Source organism: Pristiophorus japonicus, chromosome 22 (assembly GCF_044704955.1).
Source record: "Pristiophorus japonicus isolate sPriJap1 chromosome 22, sPriJap1.hap1, whole genome shotgun sequence".
Taxonomy (NCBI): Eukaryota; Metazoa; Chordata; class Chondrichthyes; family Pristiophoridae; genus Pristiophorus; species Pristiophorus japonicus.
In genome coordinates this window covers 7,861-22,560 of record NC_091998.1, presented here as the reverse complement: position 1 = coordinate 22,560, position 14,700 = coordinate 7,861, and the positions used below count along the sequence as shown (strand labels likewise).

At 51.2% G+C, this 14,700-nt stretch overlaps 1 protein-coding gene across 1 annotated transcript in view; it reads left to right on the top strand.

The window, feature by feature from the left end:
* The window catches only part of LOC139235155 (pro-neuregulin-3, membrane-bound isoform-like), a 666,662-nt gene extending 653,163 nt beyond the window's left edge, over positions 1–13,499 (top strand). The window contains exons 6-8 of the mRNA XM_070866375.1: positions 2,605–2,757; positions 11,943–12,077; positions 12,639–13,499. Coding sequence (XP_070722476.1) covers positions 2,605–2,757; positions 11,943–12,077; positions 12,639–13,134 — 784 coding nt within the window. The 3' untranslated portion in view covers positions 13,135–13,499. The remainder of the gene's footprint in view (positions 1–2,604; positions 2,758–11,942; positions 12,078–12,638) is intronic.
* The last annotated feature ends 1,201 nt before the right edge of the window (positions 13,500–14,700 follow it).

Genomic DNA, 14,700 nt, shown 5'->3' with positions numbered 1-14,700 from the left:
GGCATGTTGGCCTTCATAGCGAGGGGATTTGAGTACAGGAACAGGGAGGTGTTACTACAGTTGTACAGGGCCTTGGTGAGGCCACACCTGGAGTATTGTGTACAGTTTTGGTCTCCTAACTTGAGGAAGGACATTCTTGCTATTGAGGGAGTGCAGCGAAGGTTCACCAGACTGATTCCCGGGATGGCGGGACTGACATATCAAGAAAGACTGGATCAACTGGGCTTGTATTCACTGTAGTTCAGAAGAATGAGAGGGGATCTCATAGAAACGTTTAAAATTCTGACGGGTTTAGACAGGTTAGATGCAGGAAGAATGTTCCCAATGTTGGGGAAGTCCAGAACCAGGGGACACAGTCTAAGGATAAGGGGTAAGCCATTTAGGACCGAGATGAGGAGAAACTTCTTCACCCAGAGAGTGGTGAACCTGTGGAATTCTCTACCACAGAAAGTTGTTGAGGCCAATTCACTAAATATATTCAAAAAGGAGTTAGATGTAGTCCTTACTACTAGGGGGATCAAGGGGTATGGCGAGAAAGCAGGAATGGGGTACTGAAGTTGCATGATCAGCCATGAACTCATTGAATGGCGGTGCAGGCTCGAAGGGCCGAATGGCTTACTCCTGCACCTATTTTCTATGTCTATGTCTAACATATGTCGTGAATGCTGTGAGTGGTTTGCTGTCCTCCGCGAGGGGTATTTGCAGGTAACTGCGGCGCATGTTGAGTTTCGTAAAGACTATTGAGCCGTGGAATTCTGAAGACAGTTCGTCGATGGTCGGAAGAGGAGACTTGTCGGGGATGATGGCCTTGTTGACCTCTTTCAGGTCGATGCATAGGCGGATCTCCATTTTTACACCAAGCAATGACTAAGCTTGTGACCCAGGGTGAGGGGTCGATGCTCTCAATGATTCCCTGAGATTTGAGTCACGTTAATTCTGCCGATACTTGGTCATGCACCATGAATGGGAGACAGCGAAGTCACTGCGTAACCGGTTTGACGGAAGGGTCAACACGGAGACGATGGCAGAATTTTGTTGTCACTCCAAACCCTGTGAAGATTGAGGGATACTGTTTGTCAAAGTCCACGTGTACACAGGTGTGCCGGTTGGGTCGTAACCTTTGAACCCAAACATGTCAAAAAGGTCAACACCCATGAGGCTTCATCCCTTCGCGACATGAAAGGAAAAGTTCTCCAATGTTCTGTCCTTGTAGTATATCGGGACAGATATGACCCCAAGTACCGCAATTTTTGCGTTGGAGTACGCAGGTAGAGTGGAAGTTGGGGGCTGCAGTGGACAGTGCGTGAAGTAGGTTCTGTACACAGACTCGCTCAATATGGAGACTTTGGCTCCAAGGCCAATGAGGAGACAGCAGGGCATGCCGTCAATGTTTACATCCACAGTCCTTCAATTTGCCCGAACCGATATTCGAAATGTCACTAACGGTGTAAGCCATATTGGGCTCATCACTATCGGGGATGTCCACAGGTCGAATGTGCTGCGATGAACAACAGACATTAGCAAAATGGTTCATTTTATCACATGCAGAGCATTTCTTCCCAGGTGCAGGCAGTGAGGACTCTTTGCTGAGTGTGATTTGTCCCCACAGTTAAAGCAGTGGAAGTTAGGCCCATGATCCGTAGTGGGTGGCTTATCACGAGCCCTGGGTCTCTGCTGTGATTTCCGCTTTGGATGAATGCCTTGCACATGGGCTGTAGCTGCAGTCTGCTGCACAGGGGGCAGGGGATCTGATAGTTTTTGAATTGTAAAGCGCTGATTCGATTTGGATGTCCAAATTAGTTGTTTTGTCCAATGACAATTTATCATCCTCCATTAGCAAGCGTTCCCAGGGGATCGTTGTTTTCTAAATCATTTGATCCCAGATCATTTCCTCTGTGAGTGCACCAATGTTACACGTAGCGGCCGGTTCAGTTCATGCAATGATGTGCTGTTTGATTGGTTCACCGTTCCCATGCTCCCTTTGACAAAATTTGTATCTCTCCATTGCAATACTTTTCTTCTCCCCAAAATAGTTCTCTAGGGCACTTACCGTTTTGTCGTAGGACTCTGTGTCTTCGATTTGGCCAAAGATGCGTTGGCCTTCGGTGCTGAGGCAGTGGAGCTGGTGTTATTCTGTCGCCATTTAACCCACTCGCCGTGATGTACGTAGAAAAATGTTTTATCCAACTTGGCCACAGGATTGGAGGGTCCCCGGGTGTGGAAAGGAAAGGCGGGGTGGGGTCGCGGGACAGGGGTTGATTTGAATGATCCTCGTCGCCAAATTATGTTGTGTACGTAAATAACTGACAAACTGAGCCAGGAGAAAAGTAACTGAACTTAACTGTGCTTTTATAGAACCCAAAATGGTGTCCCAAACCGGCATGGACCAGCATGAGTACAGCAACTGTGAATAGCTCCCGCAGGGTCCTAATGCACATCCAAATAGAGTATGAACACAACACACACCATCCAGTGGCCACTGTCCAATCCACACCAGCCTTGGGGACCAGTGTGAATTGTGCAGAACAACCATTGTTAATAGGCTTTTTACATTGAAGTTTGTTGTGTGTGAATAAAACCTTTTTTCTTTCTCTATTGTAACAGGAAACAAAGGCAGAAACTGCGTGATCAGGGCAAGGAGATTCGCTTTGGGAAGAGTTACAGTCTGAACAATTCCGAGCTGTCTACGACAGACAATCCACGGCGGACTGTGCTGCAGCTGGAAAATGTAAGCAGCCCGCAGCCATGGGAGGACAGGTCCTGCCACAGGACCGGCGTCACATTGTTGCTCATTCACTGCTTTAATCAGATTTACCAACAATATCGCAGCCAGCACACACCCGCACAGACCAGCACAGACCCGCACAGACCAGCACACACCCGCATAAACCAGCACAGACCAGCACACGCCCGCACAGACCAGCACACGCCCGCATAAACCAGCACAGACCAGCACACGCCCGCACAGACCAGCACACGCCGCATAAACCAGCACAGACCAGCATACGCCCGCACAGGCCAGCACAGACCAGCACACGCCCACACAGACCAGCACAGACCAGCACACGCCCGCACAGACCAGCACAGACCCGCACACACACGCACAGACCAGCACACACCCGCACAGACCAGCACAGACCAGCACACAATCGCACAGACCCGCGCACACCTGCACAGACCAGCACAGACCAGCACACACCCGCACAGACCAGCACAGACCAGCACACACCCGCACAGACCCGCACAGACTAGCACAGACCAGCACACACCAGCACAGACCCGCACAGACCCGCACAGACCAGCACAGACCAGCACACACCTGCACAGACCAGCACACACCCGCACAGACCAGCACACGCCCGCACAGACCCGCACAGACCAGCACAGACCCGCACAGACCAGCACAGACCCGCACAGACCAGCACAGATCAGCACAGACCCGCACACACCCGCACACACCCCACACAGACCGCACAGACCAGGAAAGACCAGCACACGCCCGCACAGACCCGCACAGACCAGCACAGACCCGCACAGACCAGCACAGACCAGCACACACCCGCACAGACCAGCACAGACCAGCACAGACCAGCACACACCCGCACACACCCGCACACACCCGTACAGACCAGCACACGCCCGCACAGACCAGCACAGACCAGCACACGCCCGCACAGACCCGCACAGACCAGCACACACCCGCACAGACCAGCACACACCCGCATAGACCCGCACAGACCAGCACAGACCAGCACACACCCGCACAGACCAGCACACACCCGCACAGACCCGCACAGACCAGCACAGACCAGCACACGCCCGCACAGACCAGCACAGACCCGCACAGACCAGCACACACCCGCACAAGCCAGCACACGCCCGCACAGACCAGCACAGACCCGCACACACCCGCACAGACCAGCACAGACCCGCACAGACCAGCACAGACCAGCACACACCAGCACAGACCCGCACAAACCCGCACAGACCAGCACAGACCAGCACACACCCGCACAGACCAGCACACACCCGCACAGACCAGCACACGCCCGCACAGACCCGCACAGACCAGCACAGACCCGCACAGACCAGCTCAGACCTGCACAGACCAGCACAGACCCGCACAGACCAGCACAGACCAGCACACACCCGCACAGAGCAGCACACGCCCGCACACACCCGCACAGACCAGCACAGACCAGCACAGACCCGCACAGACCAGCACACGCCCGCACAGACCCGCACAGACCAGCACACGCCCGCACAGACCCGCACAGACCAGCACACACCCACACAGACCAGCACACACCCGCACAGACCAGCACACGCCCGCACAGACCAGCACACACCCGCACAGACCAGCACACGCCCGCACAGACACGCACAGACCAGCACAGACCAGCACACACCCGCACAGACCAGCACACGCCCGCACAGACCAGCACACGCCCGCACAGACCCGCACAGACCAGCACAGACCCGCACAGACCAGCTCAGACCAGCACAGACCCGCACAGACCAGCACAGACCAGCACACACCCGCACAGAGCAGCACACGCCCGCACACACCCGCACAGACCAGCACAGACCAGCACAGACCCGCACAGACCAGCACACGCCTGCACAGACCCGCACAGACCAGCACAGACCAGCACAGACCCGCACAGACCAGCACACGCCCGCACAGACCTGCACAGACCAGCACACGCCCGCACAGACCCGCACAGACCAGCACACACCCACACAGACCAGCACACACCCGCACAGACCAGCACACGCCCGCACAGACCAGCACACACCCGCACAGACCAGCACACGCCCGCACAGACACGCACAGACCAGCACAGACCAGCACACACCCGCACAGACCAGCACAGACCCGCACAGACCAGCACACGCCCGCACAGACCATCACACGCCCGCACAGACCCGCACAGACCAGCACAGACCCACACACACCCGCACAGACCAGCACACACCCGCACAGACCCGTACAGACCCGCACAGACCAGCACACACCCGCACAGACCCGCACACCCGCACAGACCAGCACACACCCGCACAGACCAGCACAGACCCGCACAGACCAGCACACACCCGCACACGCCCGCACACACCCGCACAGACCAGCACAGACCCGCACAGACCAGCACACACCCGCACACGCCCGCACACACCCGCACAGACCAGCACACGCCCGCACAGACCCGCACAGACCAGCACAGACCAGCACACACCCGCACAGACCAGCACAGACCCGCACAGACCAGCACACGCCCGCACAGACCATCACACGCCCGCACAGACCCGCACAGACCCGCACACACCCGCACAGACCAGCACACACCCGCACAGACCCGCACAGACCAGCACACGCCCGCACAGACCCGCACAGACCAGCACACACCCGCACAGACCCGCACAGACCAGCACACGCCCGCACAGACCCGCACAGACCAGCACAGACCAGCACACACCCGCACAGACCAGCACAGACCCGCACAGACCAGCACACGCCCGCACAGACCATCACACGCCCGCACAGACCCGCACAGACCCGCACACACCCGCACAGACCAGCACACACCCGCACAGACCCGCACAGACCAGCACACGCCCGCACAGACCCGCACAGACCAGCACACACCCGCACACGCCCGCACACACCCGCACAGACCAGCACACGCCCGCACAGACCCGCACAGACCAGCACAGACCAGCACACACCCGCACACGCCCGCACACACCCGCACAGACCAGCACACACCCGCACAGACCAGCACACACCCGCACACACCCGCACACACCCGCACAGACCCGCACAGACCCGCACAGACCAGCACACCACCGTACAGACCCGCACAGACCCGCACAGACCAGCACACACCCGCACACACCCGCACACACACGCACACACCCGCACAGACCAGCACACACCCGCACAGACCAGCACACACCCGCACAGACCAGCACACGCCCGCACACGTCCGCAGACACACGCACACACCCGCACAGACCAGCACACACCCGTACCCACCAGCACACACCCGCACAGACCAGCACACACCCGCACACACCCGCACAGACCAGCACACACCCGCACAGACCAGCACACACCAGCACACACCCGCACAGACCAGCACACACCCGCACACGTCCGCACACGCCCGCACACGCCAGCACATTTGGTAGCCAGTCTGTTACACAAACCTCGAGCTCCTGAGTTTGCAGGAGTGTCTGAATTATTGCTTGAAGTGACAGTCCCTACTGGAAGCACTGAATCATGGAGCAAGATCTCTAAACATCTTCACAACTTGCCCCATACTGTTGCACTATTCCTGGGAGTGAGCGATCAGGATGCAACATGCTACGCCACGGGGTCATTCAGTCAACAGTTTGTAGAATCTTTCTACTTTGCATTTAATTTAGCCAAAAATGGATAAACATTGAAAGGCGAGGATGATACAGGAAGATATAGAACATCGAAACAGCAGTAGACCATTTAGCCGTTCGAGCCTGTTCTGCCTTTTGATGAGGTCACGGTGGCCTAACGCCATTTGCATTTAGGGTTAGGGGTAGGCCGTTTCCCCATTTGCCTTAATACCTTTGCTTAACAAAAAGCTATCAGTCTCTGATGTAAAAGGAGATGAGTAAAAGTGGAGGGCAGAGAAACCCAAGGCAAAAAACAAAAAGGGTCACTATACAGCAAAATTCTAAAGGGTCAAAGTGTAATAAAAAGGCAAGCCTGAAAGCTCGGTGCCTCAGTGCAAGGAGTATTCGGAACCCAGGCGAGGGCTCTGAGCTAGTTAGAGTGGGTGAGAGCGCAGATGAACAGGACCCCAAGAAAGAATGCAAAAGGCAGGAGGCAACAGAGCAGAGTAGCACTGGGGTAAGTGTAAACCACAAAGTGACAGGAAGGGACAATATGTATGAATATAAAGGGGCTGCAGGAGGGGTCAAAACTAAAAATCATGGTTTAAAAGCTAGTATTAAAACACTCTACCTAAACGCACGCAGCATTCGAAATAAAGTAAATGAGTTGACGGCACAAATCATTACAAATGGATATGATTTGGTGGCCATTACAGAAACGTGGTTGCAGGGTGGCCAAGACTGGGAATTAAACATACAGGGGTATCTGACAATTCGGAAGGATAGACAAGAAGGGAAAGGAGGTGGGGTAGCTCTGTTAATAAAGGATGATATCAGGGCAGTTGTAAGAGATGATATTGGCTCTGATGAACAAAATGTTGAATCATTGTGGGTGGAGATTAGAGATAGTAAGGGGAAAAAGTCACTGGTGGGCGTAGTTTATAGGCCCCCAAATAATAACTTCACGGTGGGGTGGACAATAATCAAGGGAATAATGGATGCATGTGAAAAAGGAACGGCAATAATCATGGGGGATTTTAATCTACATATCGATTGGTCAAATCAAATCGCACGGGGTAGCCTTGAGGAGGAATTCATAGAATGCATACGGGATTGTTTCTTAGAACAGTATGTTACAGAACCTACAAGGGAGTAAGCTATCTTAGATCTGGTCCTGTGTAATGAGACAGGAATAATAAACGATCTCCAAGTAAAAGATCCTCTTGGAATGAGTGATCACAGTATGGTTGAATTTGTAATACAGATTGAGGGTGAGGAAGTAGTGTCTCAAACGAGCATACTATGCTTAAACAAAGGGGACTACAGTGGGATGAGGGCAGAGTTGGCTAAAGTAGACTGGAAACACAGACTAAACGGTGGCACAATTGAGGAACAGTGGAGGATTTTTAAGGAGCTCTTTCATAGTGCTCAACAAAAATATATTCCAGTGAAAAAGAAGGGCGGTAAGAGAAGGGATAACCAGCCATGGATAACCAAGGAAATAAAGGAGAGTATCAAATTAAAAACCAATGCGTATAAGGTGGCCAAGGTTAGTGGGAAACTAGAAGATTGGGAAAATTTTAAATGACAGCAAAGAATGACTAAGAAAGCAAAAAAGAAAGGAAAGATAGATTACGAAAGTAAACTTGCGCAAAACAAAAAAAGATAGTAAAAGCTTTTACCGATATATAAAAAGGAAAAGAGTGACTAAAATAAACGTTGGTCCCTTAGAAGATGAGAAGGGGGAGTTAATAATGGGAAATGTGGAAATGGCTGAGACCTTAAACAATTATTTTGCTTCGGTCTTCACAATGGAAGACACAAAAACCATGCCAAAAATTTCTGGTCACGGGAATGTGGGAAGGTAGGACCTTGAGATAATCACTATCACTAGGGGGGTAGTGCTGGACAGGCTAATGGGACTCAAGGTAGACAAGTCCCCTGGTCCTGATGAAATACATCCCAGGGTATTAAAAGAGATGGCGGAAGTTATAGCAGATGCATTCGTTATAATTTACCAAAATTCTCTGGACTCTGGGGAGGTACCAGCGGATTGGAAAGCAGCTAATGTAACACCTCTGTTTAAAAAAGGGGGCAGACAAAAGGCAGGTAACTATAGGCTGGTTAGTTTAACATCTGTCGTGGGGAAAATGCTTGAAGCTATCATTAAGGAAGAAATAGCGGGACATCTTGATAGGAATAGTGCAATCAAGCAGACGCAGCATGGATTCATGAAGGGGAAATCATGTTTAACTAAATGTACTGGAATTCTTTGAGGATATAACGAGCATGGTGGATAGAGGTGTACCGATGGATGTGGTGTATTTAGATTTCCAAAAGGCATTCGATAAGGTGCCACACAAAAGGTTACTGCAGAAGATAAAGGTACGCGGAGTCAGTGGAAATGTATTAGCATGGAAAGAGAATTGGCTGGCTAACAAAAAGCAGAGAGTCAGGATAAATGGGTCTTTTTCAGGTTGTAAATCGGTGGTTAGTGGTGTGCCACAGGGATCGGTGCTGGGACCACAACTGTTTACAATATACATAGATGACCTGGAGGAGGGGACAGAGTGTAGTGTAACAAAATTTGCAGATGACACAAAGATTAGTGGGAAAGCGAGTTGTGTAGAGGACACAGAGAGGCTGCAAAGAGATTTAGATAGGTTAAGCGAATGGGCTAAGGTTTGGCAGATGGAATATAATGTCGGACATCCACCTTGGGAAAAAAATACAGTAAAAGGGAATATTATTTGAATGGGGAGAAATTACAACATGCTGCGGTGCAGAGGGACCTGGGAGTCCTTGTGCATGAATCCCAAAAAGTTTGTTTGCAGGTGCAGCAGGTAATCAGGAAGGCGAATGGAATGTTGGCCTTCATTGCGAGAGGGATGGAGTACAAAAGCAGGGAGGTCCTTCTGCAACTGTATAGGGTATTGGTGAGGCTGCACCTGGAGTACTGCGTGCAGTTTTGGTCACCTTACTTAAGGAAGGATATACTAGCCTTGGAGGGGGTACAGAAACGATTCACTGGGCTGATTCCGGAGATGAGGGGGTTATCTTATGATGATAGATTGAGTAGACTGGGTCTTTACTCATTGGAGTTCAGAAGGATGAGGGGTGATCTTATAGAAACATTTAAAATAATGAAAGGGATAGACAAGATAGAGGAAGAGAGGTTGCTTCCACTGGTCGGGGAGACTAGAACTAGGGGGCACAGCCTCAAAATACGGGGGAGCCAATTTAAAACCGAGTTGGGAAGGAATTTCTTCTCCCAGAGGGTTGTGAATCTGTGGAATTCTCTGCCCAAGGAAGCAGTTGAGGCTAGCTCATTGAATGTATTCAAATCACAGATAGATAGATTTTTAACCAATAAGGGAATTAAGGGTTATGGGGAGCGGGCGGGTAAGTGGAGCTGAGACCACGGCCAGATCAGCCATGATCTTTTTAAATGGCGGAGCAGGCTCGAGGGGCTAGATGGCCTACTCCTGTTCCTAATTCTTATGTTCTTATGTTCTTATGTAAAATTAACAGTTGATCTAGCATCAATTGCCATTTGCAGAAGACAGTTCCAAACTTCTACAGATACGTTTCAAATCCGGCTATCCAAAAACAGAGCATTTTTGAGCAAATCCCGTTTGATAATCAGTAAAATAAAATCCGGAATTATTGTCCAAAAGCCGGCGGGCCAGACTAGTTATTGGCTTCGCCGGAATGTTCTAAATGGCGTGCAATCAGTCTGAGCCTTGCCGACTGACCCTCGACCTGGCCCGAGCCGGCCTGACCCATGTGGACCACCATTAGTACTTTGTCCGTCTTGGTAGCACACGGAAGCTGTCCAAAATCCGGAAAAAACAGAATATCGGCACGGTCTTGGCCCCGAGGCTGCCGGATTGAGACGTGGCACCTGTACCAACCTTTGGTGTGTAGAAGTTTGTGTTTCCCAGTCCTAGACTCCCCAACCAAGAAGAAATAGTTTCTCTCAATTTACCCTCTCTGTTCCCCTTAATATCCTGATATCCTGGAGAGAGAATAGAAGGGGGACTAGGTTTGCATTGTGAGATACGAAGGGCCAAATGGCTATTTCTGTGGTGAAACGTTCTATGTTCTGTGGTTCTAAGGATAGAATATGGCATCACGTGGTGCTCCCAAGTCAGGGAGGTCACTCACTCACACTTCAGGGACTGACTCGGAATTTCACCAACGGCTCCTGGGTTTGACGTGATGATGTTTCATTTTTCAGTACACAAAGCCAGATAGCAATATTGGAGACGGAAGACGGAAGGTTCTGGAATCACAGTTGTCATGTCCTGGATCTTCCCCAGCTGACTCCTCGCCACCCAACAACCCCTCGGGCAAACAGCCAAGGTAAAGGAACGTTGGGAATATTCCAATAAAACTCAACTCATTACCATAAAGAAAAGTTAGCTCAGATCTTGTGCTTAACAAATAACATCAATTCATAGAATCATAGGACGGTTACAGCACGGGAGGAGGCCATTCGGCCCGTCGAGCCCGTGCCGGCTCTCTGCAAGACCACCTCAGCCAGTCCCCCTCCCCCGCCCTTTCCCCGGAGCCCTACAAATGTTTCCCTTCAGGAACTTATCCAACTCCCTTTTGAAAGCCACGATTGAGTCTGTCTCCACCACCCTCTCAGGCAGCGCATTCCAGATCCTAACCACTCGCTGCGTAAAAAATGTTTTTCCTCATGCTGCCTTTGGTTCTTCTGCCAATCACCTTCAATCTGTGTCCTCTGGTTCCCGACCCTTCCACCAATGGGAACAGTCTCTCTCTATCTACTCTCTCCAGACCCCTCATGATTTTGAACACTTCGATCAAATCTCCTCTCAACCTTCTCTGCTCCAAGGAGAACAACCCCAGCTTCTCCAGTCTATCCACGTCACTGAAGTCCCTCATCCCTGGAACCATCCTTGTAAATCTTTCCTGCTCCCTCTCTAAGACCTTCACATCCTTCCTAAAGTGCGGTGCCAGGAATTGGACACAATACTCCAGTTGGGGCCGAACCAGTGTTTTATACAGGTTATCAGGACAGGTACAGCACGGGGTTAGACACAGAGTAAAGCTCCCTCTACACTGTCCCATCAAACACTCCCAGGGCAGGTACAGCACGGGGTTCGATACAGAGTAAAGCTCCCTCTACACTGTCCCATCAAACACTCCCAGGGCAGGTACAGCACGGGTTAGATACAGAGTAAAGCTCCCTCTACACTGTCCCATCAAACACTCCCAGGGCAGGTACAGCACGGGTTAGATACAGAGTAAAGCTCCCTCTACACTGTCCCATCAAACACTCCCAGGGCAGGTACAGCACGGGGTTAGATACAGAGTAAAGCTCCCTCTACACTGTCCCATCAAACACTCCCAGGGCAGGTACAGCACTCTCCGCACTGCCGTGATCTCTGTGATTACTAGGGTTTGGATCCAGGATCAATTACTGGTCAGAGTGTAGAGTGACCACTGTAACATTATCATTGGCCAATTTGTTCCCACAGGTTTTATCCGTCCTCCTCCCTTAGTCCAAGGCAACTGGGCAGAATGTCATCGAAAGTCAGCCCTGGACCTTCACCAGCTTTAGCGCGGGGTTCATTGAGTGGAGTTGTAGAACCACCAGACTCAAAGTCTCCGAGTACAAATAGCCAGATCCACGATCAGCTTACTTCAAACAAGGATTTGTTAAACAACAAACGGTAGGTGCCTGATTTCCATTGTCCACTCTGTGTGTTGGTGATTGGTCAGTTGCATTGTCCACTCTGTGTGTTGGTGATTGGTCAGTTGCATTGTCCACTCTGTGTGTTGGTGATTGGTCAGTTGCATTGTCCACTCTGTGTGTTGGTGATTGGTCAGTTGCATTGTCCACTCTGTGTGTTGGTGATTGGTCAGTTCCATTGTCCACTCTGTGTGTTGGTGATTGGTCAGTTCCATTGTCCATGCTGTGTGTTGGTGATTGGTCAGTTGTATTGTCCACTCTGTGTGTTGGTGATTGGTCAGTTCCATTGTCCACTCTGTGTGTTAGTGATTGGTCAGTTCCATTATCCACTCTGTGTGTTGGTGATTGGTCAGTTCCATTGTCCACGCTGTGTGTTGGTGATTGGTCAGTTGCATTATCCATGTGTGTGTTGGTGATTGGTCAGTTGTATTGTCCACGCTATATGTTGGTGATTGGTCAGTTGCATTGTCGCCTTCATGCTGTGAAGATTTATTGTTAATTGCCTGGTTTCTTGTTCACCAATTCTTTTTATTCTTTTTAGACCTTCAGCCACTTGTTGGAAATCTTCTGAGAATTCCCTTAATATAATGAGCCCTGCACTGTCCCACCGACCCATCCAGCTCTGCGCTTTGGAGCTGAAAGATAAGGGTGTGGCTCCTCATTGCTGGGCCGCCTCAGTTCCTGTGACCCCCTCGGTGGGGGAGAAGAATTGTGTCCAGGTACAGATGGAGGGTCAGGAGACGGACAGCGCTGAGCATCACCCACACTCCTACCCTGCTGACCTAGTTACAGTCAGCGCTCCCAACACCCCACTCCACATTGCCGATGGGCAGCAGGTGGAGTTGTTGCTCCAGACCGTCCAGCAACAGATTGAGATCTTGGCGTTTGCCGGTCGGAGGGCTGAGGACTATGAACTGATCAATGAGTGTGAGGAGAGAGCAAGTGAAAACACGGCATTTCTGCCGGTGGTCTCTGCTGAGGAGATGCCATTTCTGGCACGGATGGAACAGTACAGAGACTGCGATCTAGGAAAGTGACTTTCTGCTATCTGTACCTTCATTGCATTGTGAAACTGGGCAAAACGAAGAGTAAAGAAAAAAAGAGAAATTATTTATATGCATTTATTTAAAGCATTTAATTAGAAACCAAATAGTCAGTTGCCCCCATAGTGGTTTATGGAAACGATTTTGTATTGTTTTAACAAATAACTTTTCTTTTTTTCTTTCTGGTGAAAATCTTAGTGCCTATTATTGCCGGCGGGTGTGTGTAGGGATGTGCTGTGTTTCACCGATGTAATCTGGATTAAATGGCGTGTCGGCTCGTTCTCTTCGACACAGCCTCACATTCAAAAACAAAATGGTCTTTTTCACATTTCCGTTGGCGTTCTGATTGGACAGGACCTGGGGCATGAGGTGTATAGGACGGGAGTTACACCGGAGGGTGAGTCTGACTTCCAGGTTCAAACCAGAAACAATCAATGACGATTGACACACGAGCTGATCCAGAACGGGATTAGTCTCTGAGTCAGGAGCATCGAGCGAAGAATTAACCTTTCTGTGCTGAGAAAATAATTCCACCCTATAACGGCACTGCACCCCTGCTGTTCAACCCCGGAACCCCCAGTATAACCCCCGCTGGAGGGTGATTGAGGGGCTCGGGGACTGTGAGTGTGTCACTGTGAGTGTGTCAGGGCAGTGAGTGTGTCAGGGTGAGTGTGACAGGGTGAGTGTGTCACTGAATGTGTCACTGAGTGTGTCAGGGTGAGTGTGACAGGGTGAGTGTGTCACTGAATGTGTCACTGAGTGTGTCAGGGTGAGTGTGACAGGGTGAGTGTGTCACTGAGTGTGTCAGGGTGAGTGTCAGGGTGAGTGTGACAGGGTGAGTGTGTCAGAGTGAGTGTGTCACTGGGTGTGTCAAGGTGAGTGTGTCAGGGTGAGTGTGTCATGGCGAGTGTGTCAGGGTGAGTGTGTCACTGAGTGTGTCGGGTGAGTGTGTCAGAGCGAGTGTGTCAGGGTGAGTGTGACAGGGTGAGTGTGTCACTGAGTGTGCCGGGGTGAGTGTGTCAGGGCGAGTGTGTCAGGGTGAGTGTGACAGGGTGAGTGTGTCACTGAGTGTGTCAGGGTGAGTGTGTCAGGGCGAGTGTGTCAGGGTGAGTGTGTCACTGAGTGTGACAGGGTGAGTGTGTCAGGGTGAGTGTGTCACTGAGTGTGTCAGGGTGAGTGTGTCAAGGTGAGTGTGTCACTGAGTGTGTCAGGGTGAGTGTGTCACTGAGTGTGTCAGGGCGAGTGTGTCACTGAGTGTATCATTGAGTTTGTCAGGGTGAGTGTGTCAGGGTGAGTGTGTCACTGAGTGTGTCACTGAGTGTGTCAGGGTGAGTGTGTCACTGAGTGTATCACTGAGTTTGTCAGGGTGAGTGTGTCAGGGTGAGTGTGTCACTGAGTGTGTCACTGAGTTTGTCAGGGTGAGTGTGTCAGGGTGAGTGTGTCACTGAGTGTGTCACTGAGTTTGTCAGGGTGAGTGTGACAGGGTGAGTGTGGCATTGAGTTTGTCAGGGTGAGTGTGTCAGGGTGAGTGTGTCACTGAGTGTGTCACTGAGTGTGTCA